This window comes from Cardiocondyla obscurior, linkage group LG04, assembly GCF_019399895.1.
Source record: "Cardiocondyla obscurior isolate alpha-2009 linkage group LG04, Cobs3.1, whole genome shotgun sequence".
NCBI classification, from domain to species: Eukaryota; Metazoa; Arthropoda; class Insecta; order Hymenoptera; family Formicidae; genus Cardiocondyla; species Cardiocondyla obscurior.
The window spans coordinates 2,958,011-2,975,403 of record NC_091867.1 but is presented as its reverse complement, the minus strand read 5'-3'; the positions used below and the strand labels follow the sequence as shown (position 1 = coordinate 2,975,403).

General features: G+C 33.0%; 1 protein-coding gene and 1 non-coding gene across 6 annotated transcripts in view; both read right to left on the bottom strand.

Moving 5' to 3' along the window:
• Dom (domino helicase) overlaps positions 1 to 17,393 on the bottom strand; it is a 28,383-nt gene that overhangs the window by 5,720 nt on the left and 5,270 nt on the right. For 2 of the 5 annotated variants that reach the window (XM_070655140.1, XM_070655139.1), the window contains exons 4-26: positions 16,859 to 17,094; positions 16,327 to 16,653; positions 15,684 to 15,894; positions 15,318 to 15,541; positions 15,070 to 15,207; positions 14,895 to 14,982; positions 14,364 to 14,563; positions 14,067 to 14,168; positions 12,733 to 13,048; positions 12,188 to 12,362; positions 11,789 to 11,975; positions 11,464 to 11,600; positions 11,134 to 11,320; positions 10,707 to 11,025; positions 9,849 to 9,929; positions 8,952 to 9,206; positions 8,525 to 8,841; positions 7,991 to 8,283; positions 7,324 to 7,696; positions 7,033 to 7,229; positions 6,800 to 6,914; positions 6,278 to 6,637; positions 964 to 6,125 (exon numbers count right to left, since the gene is read on the bottom strand). In XM_070655140.1, coding sequence (XP_070511241.1) covers positions 3,126 to 6,125; positions 6,278 to 6,637; positions 6,800 to 6,914; positions 7,033 to 7,229; positions 7,324 to 7,696; positions 7,991 to 8,283; positions 8,525 to 8,841; positions 8,952 to 9,206; positions 9,849 to 9,929; positions 10,707 to 11,025; positions 11,134 to 11,320; positions 11,464 to 11,600; positions 11,789 to 11,975; positions 12,188 to 12,362; positions 12,733 to 13,048; positions 14,067 to 14,168; positions 14,364 to 14,563; positions 14,895 to 14,982; positions 15,070 to 15,207; positions 15,318 to 15,541; positions 15,684 to 15,894; positions 16,327 to 16,653; positions 16,859 to 17,094 — 7,838 coding nt within the window. In that variant the 3' untranslated portion in view covers positions 964 to 3,125. Of the gene's footprint in view, positions 1 to 963; positions 6,126 to 6,277; positions 6,638 to 6,799; positions 6,915 to 7,032; positions 7,230 to 7,323; positions 7,697 to 7,990; positions 8,284 to 8,524; positions 8,842 to 8,951; positions 9,207 to 9,848; positions 9,930 to 10,706; positions 11,026 to 11,133; positions 11,321 to 11,463; positions 11,601 to 11,788; positions 11,976 to 12,187; positions 12,363 to 12,732; positions 13,049 to 14,066; positions 14,169 to 14,363; positions 14,564 to 14,894; positions 14,983 to 15,069; positions 15,208 to 15,317; positions 15,542 to 15,683; positions 15,895 to 16,326; positions 16,654 to 16,858; positions 17,095 to 17,393 lie in introns of those variants that run through there. The other 3 variants (XM_070655144.1, XM_070655141.1, XM_070655143.1) reach the window with 3 other exon arrangements.
• On the bottom strand, positions 16,074 to 16,211 carry LOC139102379 (small nucleolar RNA snoR639/H1). Its single transcript, XR_011545691.1, has one exon. It is a non-coding gene; the product is annotated as a small nucleolar RNA snoR639/H1 (small nucleolar RNA).

Genomic DNA, 17,393 nt, shown 5'->3' with positions numbered 1-17,393 from the left:
TGTATACATAACGAAAATATAATGAATATAAAAATAAATAATAATTTCTATTGCAAAAATACGGACCCAATAAATAAGATTCCGACAAATAATGAAAATAAAGAAAGAGAGAAAGGAGGCGATAACTTATCTTCTTTGTACTTCCGTCCATTATTAAAAAGTTTCAAAAATGTATTAATTCAAAGAATTTTTAGTTATAATATTGGGAGATATTTTTTTCACGTTGTCTGAAAGATATAACAAATTTAAAATAAAAAAATTCTATTTAAAGTAAATTTAAATATATTAACTTAAATCAATCTTGCTCATTGAGATTTAAATTTATCTCCAGAATATTTAGCGTCAAATTTGAAAAAGTTTGCAGCAATAAATTTCTTTAAATATCCTTTGAAGGAAACAAAATCTATTGAAAAATTGTAAAAATATAGGATTAGGGCATTCTGTAGACGTTCAAAGGTTCTCGTTCCTCTCGTTCTTAATATTTTGAGAAAGAGTTCTTTACGATATATTCCTTTATATCTATTACTGCGTTAATTTTATGTATGTTTTCTTCATACATACATGAGAGATAGACATGGAATACATTGATTCCACAAACAGACGCAGTAACATATAACGTTCTCACTCATGTGCCTGCTCATATCTTGTTGCGGACTCCAAGTTTGGAATGGCAAAGGCAGTGTTTTGGTGCCATTTTACTAATGGAATAATTTTATTGGAGCTCTTTTTTTCTATCTTTTTTTTTTATATTAAGATACATCTTCTCAAAAAATGTGCGGTCATGATAGCCTTGCCACACCAAACAGACATCGGAATAAAACAAGTTTCATTCTTCGCGTTAAATCGTGATTAAATATAAACAAGCACATTGAGCTGAGAATGATTTGACACCAAAACGGAACTGAACCTTTGATCGATACAGACTTGGAAACGCATCAAGAAATAAGGGTACACATTTCGATATAGTAAGGAATATTTCGTTTATTTTTTTTTTCTTCTTCGAACTCTCGCTCGATCATACAAAATACAGGCACGCAACTTAATTATTACTCTCTCTGTGTTTTTTTTTTGCTTGTTTCGTGTGTGTAAATGTGTGTTTATGTATGTAGCGAGAGGAGGCAAGTGAAAAAGGCGACGAGAGGGTCATCCTTGTATGCAATATATTCATATATATAATTATACATTGTATAATTATATATATTATATATTACATATACATAATTATAACATGTATATATAATAATCAAATTATTGTTCTGCGAATTAAGTAGCTCAATATGAAAATTCAAATCGATTTTTTTTTTGGCTACTTTTTCGGCGACGAATCAAATCGTCCATTTATCCATTAATTTAAATAAATTATCATAGAAAACTTTTTTCAAACTCAGTAAAATTTAAACTGAATCACTGAAATAGCAAAAATAAAATGGGATCGAATTATGCGCTTCATCATATACTCCTTATATTACTTTTATCACGTTTCTTGCTCATAACGCCCGTTGATATACGTGTATGAATAGTTTAGTGTAGCGTACTAGAGAATCGCTTACTCAAAATCAGCTCGGTTCTCAATTCTAATATAATACACTCGTTCATTTCGCTCGTCACGCCGTTTATATAAATCGCTAGGCATATGTGACTGAAGATCTATCTCCTGCCCTGTTTGCACCATTCTGCATTTTTAATTTTACGGAACATGCAGAGAAGAAGCTACATTGTGAAAAGTGCATTCAGGACAAGCGGATCCATTTGATATCTTTACAACGAATAAGATGAGATGAAAGGGCGGCGAGCCAGAATACAATTTACAACGCTACAAATATTACACGTGTATTATCCGATATAACCCGGAGGAAATACATTGCTTATCGTAATTATATCGTGATTATATACAAGAGGATACGTACTCGTCTTCCACATTAATACCCGAACATGTCTATTTGATTCTGTCATTTTTTTTTTCGTATAAAGTGTGACAGCTTTTTCTAACGTTTCCTTTATTTTTTAATTTTACTTTATTTTATTTTTTTAACTTTCGATCATTCTAACACAAATCTATTCCCAAAAGTTCTTCATTTTTCACATTTAAAATTTATATTGTAATTTTATTCATATAGAATTTGCACATACGTGCAATGCTAAAGTTTATCATAAAGATTTTTTTTTTCTATATTTCTTATAAAATTTTCAATTTTTTTTTCTCTTTCTTTGCATTTTGTAGGAATTGCACACGATTATTCTAAAAGAAGAATCAAACAGCCACTGAGTGATAAATATAGAATAAGTATGGGCAAATGCCGCGCTATCAACGCCCAATTAATTACAAACGTTTCTAAAGCCAGGTTTAGATTAGTTTTTATTTCATGAAACCTCTTATTTCTCTTATCAATTTAATTATTAAATAAATTTTTTAAGTATTTTAAACTTTGTGTTTTTCTGGAAAGAAACAAGTTAGCAAATAATTAAATAAAAAGCTAGACAAATAAACTTCTTTTTTTAATTTATCTGAATTTAAGTATGTAAGTTTTATAACTCTACATTTTCAGAACTTCAATAAGAAAAAAAAAATTTTATACGATACGTATGTTAGAAAACTGATGTCACCTCCGATCGAATATCTTTTATAATATGTTAAGATAGTGTGAGATCCGTCGGCGGTCACTTAGGGCCATTACTTTAATAATCAATATATTACAAAAAATACTTGATCGGAAGTGATCTTTTTTTATATAATTACTTTCACTTCTCAACAAAACTTATTTTATATTGTTATTCTACAATATTAAGCAGAATTTTTCTTTGCAAAAGATAAAAATTACTTGAACATTTATATGCAAAAAAATCAAGTTTCAATTATTGACTGTTCTCTTTTTAATATTATTACGAAATACTAAAAAAAAAACACCTTTATATTATGGTAAAAAAAAAAATAATAATAAAAGAAAGACGAGATAAGAATATCATGTAAGAAATGCTAAGCATAAACCAGGCATCATGCGTATAGGCGAATTGGATAGCAGACATAGTAGTGGAGTAATATTTGACTCATTGGTCAAATAATAATTATATTTTCGATGGAATAACTTGCGTCGTCGACGATTACCACAATGATACTTTAGTGTGGCTCAAGATATCGTGGTATCCTTCAATTTGTCGGATCGCGTTATTGCGACGGAGGAGGACGAGAGGGACATTTGTGAAGAGCGAGATTTTTTCAATGATGAATCTTCTTCAACAACGTCATTAAAAGTGTCTTCGTTTTCCAGCGAATTTGATGGCATTTTAGTGCGCTTAATTTCTTTACGCAGTCTTTTCGACTTAATATTGGACGAATAGCAGATCTCCTCATCAGTCTCTTGTTCTTTCAGCGAGTCTGACAATCGAGACGCAGTAAGTTCTTTGTCTTGGATCTTCGTTTCGCAATTGACAATGGATTTAGAGTGACTCGATGAGGTTTTACTGCTGTTATTTCTCGTGTCAAGAGAGAGAATAGCGACGACTTTGGCTGTTCTTTGAGGCTTCTCGTAAGATGACGTTAAGTTCGTAGTATTCTCGCCTTCGCTGTTAAACGATAGAGTTCGCGTGTGTTTAGTGGTTATTTTAAGTGCGGATGCAGAAGACAAAGGCGACGATGTTAACAGCGTTCCCGACCGCGTCACTCTGGATACTTGTTCGTTGTTGTGACTGGGCGGTATGTTAGGTCGGGGTGTATCCGGACGGCGTGTTGCCGGACCCTCCTTCGAATCCGGTTTAATCGGTGGTATCGAACTACTACGTCTAAACGGCATCGGAGGACTCAGCATGCCATTATCTTGGCAGTGCTTCGGATTCCGAATTGTATACTTATCGACTCGACTAGGCAATACCGTCTCCATTCTTGTAGAAAAGTTCGTGGACCTCGTGGTTGGTCGCGGAAGAGGAGTATCTGGTCGTCGTCTCGGTGTTAATTTTAATGAATTTGGCGCCGTCATCTCATCGCCACTATTTGGAGGTGGAAGTGGAGGCGTCCACGAGTGACTTGTTGATCGTGTGATTCTGATCTGTTCCGCAACTGGATGCTGTAAATTGTCAATTTTCCGCATTCCCTGGCCTACTTTCGTTTGCGTACTATATTTACTTTCCGATACCGTATCGATTTTGTCGTTCATTAAACGCGCATTATTTTCTTCTAGATGATTGACAGTTGATGGAATTTTGGAGCTACGAGTCACGACGCCTCGTTGGGCTATGCCTTCTACTTTTCGTATTTTATATTTAGATTCACTCGAATTAAATTCGCTTTTTGTTAAAGGCATCAAAAATTCGGACACATTCGACGCCGTGTCATTTGTTTCTTTTTCCGCTATTTGTGGTGAAGGATTTATATTTTCATTCTTTGAATCGAGTCTCTGATCAGATTTCTGCTTCGAAGATGTTGCTAATTCGGATTCATTATTATCTCTATCACAATTGTTCTTATCTGTATCCTCAACCGCGTTATCACAAATATCATCAGTATTTATACTAGTTTTGGAATTTCTCTGCACAGTGGAAACGCGAGATATGGAAACCGGTTTAGAGACTGTGTCAATCATATCAGGACTTCCGTTTCGCAACATTTTCGATCGCAAAAGGGGCACCGAACGATTCGAGGGTGACTCAACAGTCTTGTCAGATTCTTTTGACGTAGCAATAACCAATTTTTTTCGTGTGTTCGTACACAAAGGATTGAATTCAGACTTGACTGCCGTTTCCTTCGTACATTTAAAAGACGAATCATCTAGTTGCACAGTGCTTGAAGGAGACCGAGAATCTTTCGCGCTGACATTCACGTCGAGATTTTCCGCGTCCTCATTACGATTTACCTCCGGTTCGAGCTTCTTGTTAACCGCTGATAACATTTTATACGAACAACGTGTTACTTGAACGGAACAAACTGACATTAAATTAATATCGTTCATTAATTTCTCATCACTTTTTTCCTTCTCTTTTTTAACACTTTGATCGTCTACTACATTATCAGAAGTTGATTTTGAAGTTATTTCATTTGAATGCATTTTGGTAACCGATGTTGTTGAATCCACGTCATCATCGTCGACAGATTGCTCCGCGTTAGAATCAGTAAAATGTTGCTCTACTTCTCCATTGAAATCGATCGGAGATGATGACCTAAGCTCGCAATTGTCCTTCTTTTGATTTCTCTTGTATTTTGACGAACTTTGATCGGTATTTGTTATTTCTATTTCAGTGATTTCACTTTTTACATTTGAATTGACGGATACTTTGGCGTTCGTATTGACACGAATATTTCTCTTACGACACATGTCATCTAACGACGGTGAAGAGGTTTCCTCGGATTGTGCACGATGAAATTTCTTGCGTTGCCGGCGAAAATTCGGTTTTACACCAGGTAAGATTGGACTCACGTCCAGAGTCCAGAGATTAATTTGAACGTTTCCACGAGATCTAGTACGTGGACTGTTTAAATCGAAATGATTTCTGCTGCTTGAGCCAGAACCCGCTAAGCGGCCCTTTCGTCTCGAAAAACCTCCACGCTCGGAATCATTGCGATTATTCGCCTTCCTGTCATCGTTTCCTTCACCAGCCTCTTCCTCCTCCTCGTCGCTCTCTTCTTTTTCTTTATCTCCTTCACCATCCTCTCCTTCTTCCTCCTCATCTCCTTGACTTTGACTTTCTGTGTGACTGGATTCTTCGTCAAGACTATCCTCAATTACGTCCTCCTCCTGCGACTCCGAATCAGAGTCCGATTCTGTACTAGTAGTTTCGTTTTCGCTTTCTGATGACAAATTGCGTGTGCGTCTGTTTCGCCTACCGCCGCGTCTACGTAAACTTCTTCTACTCGGAACTATTAATCTCTTATTAACTAATCGCTTAGAACCGCTTTTAGCAGCGGTGCTATTAACCTGATTTTGCGCATCCTCACGTCCAAACGTCAGTGGCTTCTCGTCATCGTCAGCAAGTCTCATACGCCGCTCCTCCTCCTCACGCAGTGCTCGTAATCGGTCCAGTTCCCATTCCTTTTTCTGCTCCTCAAGCTCCCGTTCGGCTGCGGCCAATTGTGCTGCGGAGAACGCTCCTTCGGATTCTTCGACAAATCTCATAGCGTACCGTTCGATTGGAGTTAACTAATAAAATAGAAAATTATCGAATCAAAACGTGTATAAGCAAATCATACGCTGAAAACAATAGAAAAATTAAATACTACAATACACAGTAAAAAAAAATACTTTAAAACAGTCAAATCAATTTAAAGTAAAAAAAAAAAAAAATTATTTACCTGAGCAATCAGATTCTGAACTTCCTGTTCTGCTTTGCTGACCTGCGCGTCGTCCTTATCAACTTCTTCCAGCGGAATGTTCTCATCAAACTCTGCAAGATCGGCAACAGCTTCAGCTTTTGCCGTTTTTGCAGCTTGAACATCAAGATCTTCCTCAGCAGCAGCGAGAGCACATTCAAGAGCGCCGATCGCTGCTTTTTCTTCTGTATGCTGTCCTGAAAGATTACTCTGAAATGATCCTACTGCTAGGTCCTTACTCCAATTCTTCTCTCGATCCCGATTTTGCTCGAGCACTTCAGCCATACGCGTCGATGCATCATTCTCGGTTTGATCGATGTTAAATAGATCTTGAATAGTGGACTGTAAATAATTTTATTGTTACACCAAATGTTAACATTCTCTTACTCTCCATCGCTCTTTTTCTCAATGTCTCATTTATAAATAATTAAAATATTGAGCTATTACTTTTATGCTGATAGAAATAAATAAATAAATATATTTTCTCAATTTTTGAAAACTTACACTTTTGAAGTACGCTGTTGTGAAATTGCCGCCTTCAATAGCAAGGTCTCCTAGCAATCGTTTCTGATTTGCTTTTTTCAAAATGTTCTCTTCAACAGTTTTCTCACTAACTAATCTAAAATAATAATTAATATTTTTATTATTTTCGTCATTATTACATACGTTAATTTAAGATTATGTTTGCAACGTAGAATAAATTATTAATAAATAGATATATCAAATTAGGACTTTACCTGTAGATATGTACGTCTCGCGTTTGCCCTATTCTGTGACATCTATCTTGCGCCTGGGCATCCATTGTAGGATTCCAATCGCTGTCATAAAATATTACTGTGTCTGCTCCTGTCAAATTCACACCAACACCACCAGATCTCGTTGACAGAATAAAACAAAATATTCGCTTATCACCGTTAAATCTCTCCATCAAAACCTGCACATAAAATTACCATTTTTGTTCACAATTATTGACGTTTTTGTGCATTAAATTATATTTTAATTTTTTATTAATAAAAAATTTAAATTACCTGACGTTGATCCACTCTAGTAGTACCATCCAACCGCAGATATATGTGTCCATGAAAATTCAAAAAGGCTTCTAATACATCTAACATTCTGGTCATTTGTGTGAATATGAGAACCCGATGATTATCAGATTTCAACTTCCTCAATAGACGATCCAGTGATTGTAATTTACCGCAATCATATTGAATCAGTCTGGGATCGGGAAATTGCGTGAGCATGGAACTCGATATTGGATGAAGTAAGGACAATTTTGGCGATAATTGTTGCTGCAATTCGTTCCATAGACGCTGCTCACCCCAAAGCTTGTATGGTGGTGGATGGGACACATGAAACCGAGGTACAGGCGCACGTACAGCCGGCACGTAGACTACATACCTGCGTACACATTGAAAAAAAAGATAAACTTATTTTAATTCAGATTCCAGAAAGAACTTAAAGACATCTAAATCTTAAAGGTGACAAAGTTATTTTTTACTTAATTTCAAATAATCTTTATTTATAATCGAATTGCTTTAAGTTAAAGTACCAGAATATTTACTTTTAAAAAATTATAAAAGATAACTTTAAATTATTGAAACTATACTAAACAAAGAGTTTCACGTATATTAAATATTAATGTAACATTATTCTACATGTTAATTATATTTATAAGTTATATTAAATATTAACCTTTCAAAAACCTCTTTGAGTTCTTCAACAATTTGTTCCGTACTTTGAATGGCTTCCGCGAGCGCCTCCGTACGCGAAAAGAATTCCTTCCGAGTACAAATTTTTTCTTTAGTTGTTGTACAATGTACCCAGCCATTGTTCCAATGACAGGCTGTCGAAGGCTTGTCGATTCTCAAAGCCATAAACAGATCTTCCCCATAGAGCGGACACGCCACGCATCTTCGTTCATTGATGTTCGCCAGGAGATGCAATTTAGCTTGTCTCCTTTGTCTCTTTTCCTCTTCCAATTGCGGCTGCAAAATAATAAAAATACACTATTAATTAAATACTTTTAATAAAATAATTAATATTTAAATATAAAACTTATTAAAAAAAAAACTTAGATCTTTTATTTAAATATATTTTCTTTTAATCGTTGTAATCGAATAAATTTTAGTTAAAGCCTAATGTAAGTTTTTCGAAAATTATTTATCCTACTGAATTCTTTAATTATCATTAAAAAATATTAAATTATTACAATTTATACTTAATTACCAAATAAAACTCAGATTTGGGCTGTTCTTTATTCTGTGTTTTTGTAATTTCCTTTTGCGCCTGTCTTGTGATAATGCTACGTATTGACTGTGATTGTTGTTGATGAACTATTTGCTGGCTGTTATTTCCGCTTGACGACGATTGTGAGGCAGTTACATTTAAAGGTGGTACTCTCATGACAGGTCGACCACTCGGAGTTGTTACCACTCCACTGACGACTTTGTTCATCGTAGGAGCACCCGATGTCGACAGACCCATCAGTGATTTAGACAGTACCGTAAAACGCGGTCCAGTCGACGTCATGACTGGAAACGAAACTGTCAGTACAAAATATGTTACTTCTTTTTAATCCGTTTTTCGCTGTTAATAAGTTTATAAAGTTTACAAAATTATCAGTAAAAATAGTAATCGAATTGTGAAAACAAACCTGTGTTAGTATTTTGTTGACTAGGTGTCAAAATAAAGTGTCTGCCGGTAGAAGTTTGAACAAGTTGCGCGAAACCAGGCACCGCTATTCTCTGGACGGAATCGCCTTGTTTGACTGTGACAGTCTGCGTCGTTAGTCGTTGAATGCTATCTCTGATATTAGCGTTTCCCACTGTGATTCTTTGTGCATTTGTCGCTGCCGTAGTTGTTACCGTAGTACTTTGCGGATTATGCCCCAATGTTGCCATAGGAATAGCTATTTTTTTGAAAATTTGTTTTTTTTTAATTTATCAAAAGTTTTAACATATTTTATTGTTTATCTGCTAATAATATCGTTATATTGCTCATGCAAAAATAATTTTTATTTAATAGTAATAGAATATACATCCAAATGTATATTTCGCGCAATTCACTTAATGATTAATTTTTAAAAATGTATCCTTAGTTCTAGAATGCTTATAAACGGTAAGATTATAAACAAGCTGGCCCAAAGACATTTAATTTAGCATCACTGCAAAAGTAATTGTCTAGCGAGAAACTCACAGCGATAATCACCGATTTATGATGCATAATAAGTTTGTATTACTTTATATTTATGCTGTATAAAACGTAATATACATTTAAATATATTTATATATTCGGATGTATCACAAAAATAATAGAACAAACTTAAAAATCATATCACACATTCAAAAATAGACGATTTTTCACAAATTGACATATCTGTTTAAAAATATATTTTAAATAAAGCAAAAAATATTAAAGAAAAAATTTTAATACTTTTTATATAAGGTATAACGGCATAATAAAAAGCGATAAAGTACAAAAATCTATAAAATTGATAAAACATTTTAACATATAAATCAAAATAAATTATAGAAACAGCAAGTTGTTTTACCTTTTACGTTACCCTGATGCGGCACCAGTTGGAGAGAATAACCTTGTAATTGTTGACCTCCTGCGACTCTCAATGTAACACCTATGAAAAATACAATTATTATACTTTATATTCTCATCATATAGTATAAGTGCACATTGATTTTAAATATATCAATTTTTACAAAAATAAATTACGTAAAAAAAAATTATTAAATATAAGACTTAATATTCATAAAAATATCTATACATTCATAAATTTTTTGTTTGTTTCTACTATAAAATAAATAAAGGTAAATGTTAAGAATAGTTTTCACCGCTAATTTTAATGATTCTAATCTCATTCAACATAGTTCGATGAAAGTCCAACAAAAAACTCAAAGAGATAAATCAAATTTGATCAAAATTGCGTCGAATCAGATCAGAATCAAAATCGGAGATAAAGACGGTATTCTTAACATTTACTTTGTTCTCTTATAATTGTATCTAATAGTAGTAAATATTTCCTAAAATTAATTTTAGGTTAAAATTAATTCCTCGTAGCCCGGGATAAGGTTATCTCACAGTTCTTCGATGCATCCCATATATCCAAGTACGTTAATCTTTTCATGACCAATAAAAATTTTCAGTTTTATATATCATCATTAATTCATATTAATAATTATTTAAAATATTTTAAGTAAAAATATATAAAATCCAACATTTTCTTTTTACTTAAATTACTTTTTTTTTTAATTACACACGAACATTTTTGTGCAGTTTTATTTTTTGTGACATTATTATCTTGTTAATATTAAACACACCAAAATTTTGTAGCTAATAAATTGGCCATGAAATTGGTAACGATTAACGTGATAAGACATGTATAACCTGGACGTACCTTGTCCCGGATTACTCTGGCTGCTATTTAATGACTTTATCAAGGGGGACGTACCCACTCTTGGCGTGGGTAATACGCCAGCCAGATTCTTTAGTCTGGTTTGCGTTTGCTGTTGTTGCGGCGGCTTTGCCTGATTCGATAATCTAACGTTGATCTTGATTCGACCAGATGGACACCTAGGCGCCGGTTCCGGTTGATTATCTATTTCCTCGATTAACTTTTTGGGCGTCCGCAGACGGTTCACTCTATGCGCAATAAATGCACTAAGCCTCATCTCCAAATCTAATAGTAAAAGATTCAGGCTAGACAGTTGAATATGCTGCAAAATTAAATCATAATTTATAGATTAAATAAGTAGGTTACATCAGTTTTCGGTTTATAATAAATCAAAATAGAATACCATAAACAGCGGTATTCGTCATTTTACCTTAAAAGGATCATAATCGAGCGCACTCCAGATTAACGAGGCTGTTACAAATTCAATTGCTTCCATTTGAAATGGTGAAACTGTAGGTCGCACTTCAAATAGGTTAGGATGATTACACACTTTTCGTAGTTGCATTAATACGTTTATCACACTCAACAGATTTCCGCTGGCAAGAGTTTCCTTCGTCCTTTAATAATATGAGAATAAATTTGTGTTAAATAACAATTATACCATTATGTTAATAATAGTTAATAGCGGCAAGAAACAAAATTTGTATTTATATACAAAAAGCTTTTAAATTTCAAATATAACCTTAAAAAATTTACTTACTTAGCCCTCGACATAAAATCATCATATAGAAATCTTTGACGTTTTGACAAACGGCACATGACTACATGTTCATATTTTTTCGGTAACTGTTTTTCCACTTCGGTTTTTAATCGTCTCAAAAGAAATGGTCGTAACACCTATAAAGAATTTAATTTATTAAATCTGCTATATAAAACAAAAGTGTGTTTCTATCGTGTAATATATCTAAATCACTAGTAAATAATCTGAATTTTTTTAGTAATAAAAGTAATAATTATAAAATAATTAAAATAAAAAAAGTAAAAAAAAAAAATTTAAAAAAAAAAAAAAGAAACTACGTACAGACCTTATGCAGACGACGAATTATGTTCTCGTTGTATTCGCTATTCCCTTCGATCATGCCTGTGACAGGATTGCTAAACCATTCTTTAAATTCGCGATGAGACTGAAAAACATTAGGCATAAGAAAGTGCATAAGTGACCATAGTTCCATTAAATTGTTTTGAAGAGGCGTGCCAGTGAGAAGTAATCTCCTGCAAAAGACAAACAAGTTATGGAGATGTTTCAGTGCAAAATAATTTCCATTTACATCAAAATAATGAAATATCCGTATAATTTATTTTAAATTCAATATTTTCTAAACCATAAAAAAATTTTATTTTATTTTATGATTTAATATCGAAGAATTTCACGTAATTTTGAGTAATTATTTATATATGTTAAATATGTAGCTTAAGTCAATTACCTTTGTGTTTGGAAGTTTAAAAGTAACTGCCATCGTTGCGATTTAAAATTCTTAATATTCTGTGCCTCATCCAAAATGAGGTATTTCCATTTTTTTCGTCTAAAACTTTGGTGATCCTGTATTACTAATTTGTAAGATGTAATACATATATGGAAGGCATTTGGCTTTGTCCAACCTATAAATATAAAAAAAAAAAAATTATATAACAATCAAATAATTTTCATAATTTATGTAATTTATAAAATAATAAACATTGTTTCTCCAGACAGGATTCGCATGCCATATAAATGATCGATTTTTGACATGCGAGTTTTATTAGAGAAATTTTACTATCTCGCTGTTTAATGATACAGACATCACAATTTTGAATTAACGCCTGTTGTCGGCAGCGAGTACAATTACAAATTAACCGAAAGCAAAAATTTTATAATAATAAATAAATGTTATACAAAATATGTATTTAAGTATTGAAAATCGAATAAAACAGTTAAATAAAAATAGAAAAAAGAACAAGAGATAATTTAGAAAGTTGTATGCAAATTTACCAGTTCTTTTTTGTTTCCTTTCCTTTTGTGTGCCATAGTATGTCAGTATTTTAAATCCTGGACACCATTTTTTACATTCCATTTCCCAATTGAGCATCACAGAGGTTGGCACAATTATAAGATGCGGTCCCCAATTTCCCTTTTCACAGGCCAAATGTGCCAACAGTGCGATTGTTTGTATAGTTTTACCTAAACCCATCTCGTCAGCTAAAATGCCGTTTAACTTTCTATCGTACATAGTGACGAGCCAATCCAATCCTATATGCTGATACTCCCGAAGAGAATGTTTCAGAAGGAAAGGTATTTTAGTAACAACCTAAAAATATAATTAACGTTAATAAAGATACATAGAAATTAAATTAGAAATTGTCTTAAACATAAATTTACTTATTTTTTTGTGTATGTGTGCGGAAAGTTCTTATTTTAAAAAAGTAATTAGAGAATTATTAATTTTAATACTAAAACAAAAAAAAAAAAAATATTTAAAATATATAAATCGTACAATTAATAATTTTGTAGTGATTATTTTCAAGAATAAAATACATATTTATTCACAAAAAAATTATCACCGTTAATTTCCCTTTCGTAAATAATGGTGAGCAAAATGCTTTTTTCACCACCTTGGATCGAAAGGTTTAACACGTTGGGTGCCATGAAAGGGTATCTCCTCAGCTTAACGAATTTATAAGATGCAAGAAAACGCAAGAAACTCAGAAATCCATAGCCTCTCCTTCCCACTTGGGGTTGAGAAAATCGTGTACTGAATCGCGGCGCTCGCGTGAGAATCGCATAAAAGACTTCCGCGTATTCATAACCGCGATCGAGCGGGTACTCGAGCACCCCCGGCACTCCAAATCCGCGGAGACAGCGATATTTCGATGCATGTGCGTGCATGGAGCGCACGGAATATATATATATATATATATATATATTTTTTTTTTTTGTATCTTCCCTTGACAAGATATCACCGCCCGATCGCTCTCCTCCGGAGAACGGCGAAAGCGAAATAACGTGCAAAAAGTTGCACGCGGAAAATACCATTCGATATTATGACTTTCTTAAAGAGATTATAATGCATTATTTCTCCACACCATTGTAATAACGATCTCTATTTGAAAAATTGGGTGTGAATGGTGTGTAACCCCCATAACACTCAACGTATGACTTTAAATTTTTTAATATTTAAACAAAATAAGAAAAAAAAATTATTTAAATAATTAAAGAAAAAGTAAATACAAATACATTTTTTATACACACATACACGTCACATACAATTTTTTTATGTATATAAGATTTAATGAAACAAAACGAAAAATGAAAGCAAGCAAACTCACACTTGTAGTAAGTAGTGTATTTCCTTTAGGCTGGATGCTCTCAGCCAATGCAGCAACATTATCCATTTCATTATGAGCATCTGAATGATCGTCTTCTGCAACCTATAATAAAAAAATAAGCACATACAATTTTAATAAAAAAAAAATATGTATACTGTATATAACAATAAAAGTAAATTAATCCACAAATAAAAAAATAACTTGATCAAATTAACTAAAAACTTATTAACTTGTAATAAAAATCGAATATTTATAAAAATAGAAAGATTTTCATTAAGTTACGTAAAAAAAACTTACTCTACTCCCAGGTTGTTTTTCTGCAGAGGGATCTTCGAGAAGAGATTGAAGTCCTACATCCGGTTCGGTTTCACTCTGAGTTCGAACCTCCTCTTCATCGCTATCGTGATCGCTCTCTTCGCTTTCACTGTCACTGGTAATTATTTGTTCTTCAATCTCTTGCAGCACGGCCTCTTTGTCACTATTTTCTTTATCTGTACCTAAATTAAAGCATATAATATAAAATGGGCTTGCTCTATTTCTTTAATAATACAAAATCTTTTAAATTTTCTCAGACAAATGCCTCATTTCACAGCACGATTAGTAATAGATAAATGAAAACCAATTATCTTATACAATCAGAAGACGGTAGTAGTATCATCATTGTAATATAAAATAACTTCCATATTAGTAAAACTGTTAACATATTGCCAGTAATAATGCATTGTGACTCGCGCGCATCGACTGCGCGAGATGTACGATTTCAGATATTCAGATCTTGGCGCGGACATAAATTAAAGTTATTGCTCTGAAGTCAATTTAAAAACTTACCTTCAGTTTCTTCATCCATGTCCATCAACACGTCTGACATATTTGCGTATTTAGCTGCGAGTTCATCGATAGACATTTCATTATCAGCCTAAATAAACATAATTCCATTTTTAACTATATAAATATGTATAAGCATGATTTATAATTATGAATGTAATTTTTAAAAATTATATACTTTAAGTTCGTCGAGTTCTCGTTTGTGATCAATTTCTCCTTCGAGCTTTTCTTCTTCCATGATAGTATCTTCTTCATCCGAGGATTCACCAGACGCTACGACAAAGTCTGCATCTGCATCAACGGCTTCCTCTGTTTCCTGTAACAAAAATCATAATTTTATATTTTTAATAAGGACTTCTAAAAGTAATAATTTTTTAGTTTATTAATTCAATTACAAAAAATTAATTTCTTCTTGTTGATACGTACATTTTCCGGTTTTTCATTCGTTGCATTTTGTGGCGATAAGCTTCTGTTGCGGTCTTCTAAATAATTTGGTGGTAAATCTTTTAAAAGATCTTCTAACGGTATTTCTGATTCTTTTTTCAGTAACTCTACTTCTTCTTTGTGATTGGTCGTTAATTTCATTTCCTCTTCAGCCTTAGCTATGGTTTCCTCATCGTCATCAGAACTCTGATTTGGTTGAAATTCCTCTGTAACAGAATGTTACATAATAAAATTAAATTATTTATATAAATTTGGGAGATTATACATTTTATATAATTTATATATTATCTAATACATATTTATTATCACAAATAAATATTAATATCTTATCATTCAAGTTAAACGTACCATCGGAATGACATTTTCCTAGTGGAACTGGTGAAGAAATACGCGAACTATTCATAGAAGCTGGAATACTCTGTGGACCTTCCGTCTTATTGAGACCCTCTGTCAACCACGTGGAATATTTTTCCGTTTGACCCACAATAAAATTTAAATGTTGATCCAACGCCTTCTTTCGTTTCTCTTCCAGCCTTGTTTGCTGCTTATACTCCACCAACTGTCAACAAATTAGTTATTACAAGAATTATAATAAATCACATCGGTGTTGTTCGGACATATAGAACTTCAAATTGCTTATTTTTTGCGGTAACATTCTATCCATATATCTTTTTGCATTATATTCATGAAGTTTCAAGTTTAACTCAAAATTGACATATAAAGATAATTAAATACAAATGTCCTGCACTAATACTTTGGCTGAATTTAGAAGAATATAAAACAACCATACACAATGCGCAGACTTTGCTGTTCCCACAACGAGCACACACTTCCGATAAAAATACATCAAGAAGGTCGGCTTAATTAGTGTGGGGTAGAATAAAAATTAATTAACGTAATTTTCATAAGAAATAATAATTTTTTTTTAATTAATCAAAATAGTTAGATTTATCTGAATTTTTAAATATGTATTTTAGCTTGTTTTACGTACTTTCTCAACATTTGTCCAAAAAGTTTTGATCTCTTTTGCAACCAAGCTGGCTATTTTCTTCAATCGAAGCTCCTGCGATTTCTCAGCTTTCTGTGCCTGAATTGCTTTTTCCTGAAAGTACTTCTGCACCATTCGTGCACATTTTTTCGCTGCCGCTTTTTTCCATTTACGTTCTTGGGCGAAATCAGCGGCCAACCAGACCATTTCTTCCAACAGATAATCCCAATGAGCTTTGGTTCGAGTTGGTTCTTGCACTTTGGGCAATCGTCGTTCCGACCACAATCCTTCGCGCTGCAACTCCGCAATCCTTTGCATTACGTACGCCTCCTGTATTTTAATAATTTATTTCCATAAATCCATTAACATAAAATTTAAATTCAATATATGTATAAAAGATATGCGTGTTTATTGTTATTAATTAAAAACTTTATGCGAATATCTAACGATAGTTCCTTAGCTTTTTATATATATATATACTAACGATATGTAAATTTAGTCTTTTATAAAAAAAAAAGTCAATTAAAATAATCACCTGCTTAGCTTTTTCCACAATTTGCTCCTGATTGTTCGTGATATCACAGGAAGTAGTTATAGTAGTGGGTGTAGACAACTTAACGAGCTTAACGATAGGTTGGGGATTATTGAGCGCAACTGTTGCAGATATTTTCGGGGTAGCGACGGTGGTGACCAACGGTGATGACTTTTCCACTACCGGAGTCGTGGCCGTAGTCGTCGATTTCACCGAGTCCGCAACTACTGACGTTCCCCCTGAAATAACAATATTACGTTGAGATTGCTGTAATAACAAATTATACAATCTTGACATAATATAAATCATGTTAAGATATAAATTACAATGTAAATTGAATTGTTAGCTGTGATAACAGCATATGCTATTGAAAGATACTCCTGTATTGAATTAACAATAGACAAATATTGTACATTTTATACAATAATAGTTTTAGATAAACATACGAATTATTGACAACATTCCACAAAACAGGTAAGAAACGAAATGACACACACCCACATGGTCGGCAACTAAATATATAAAATTTTCAATCAAA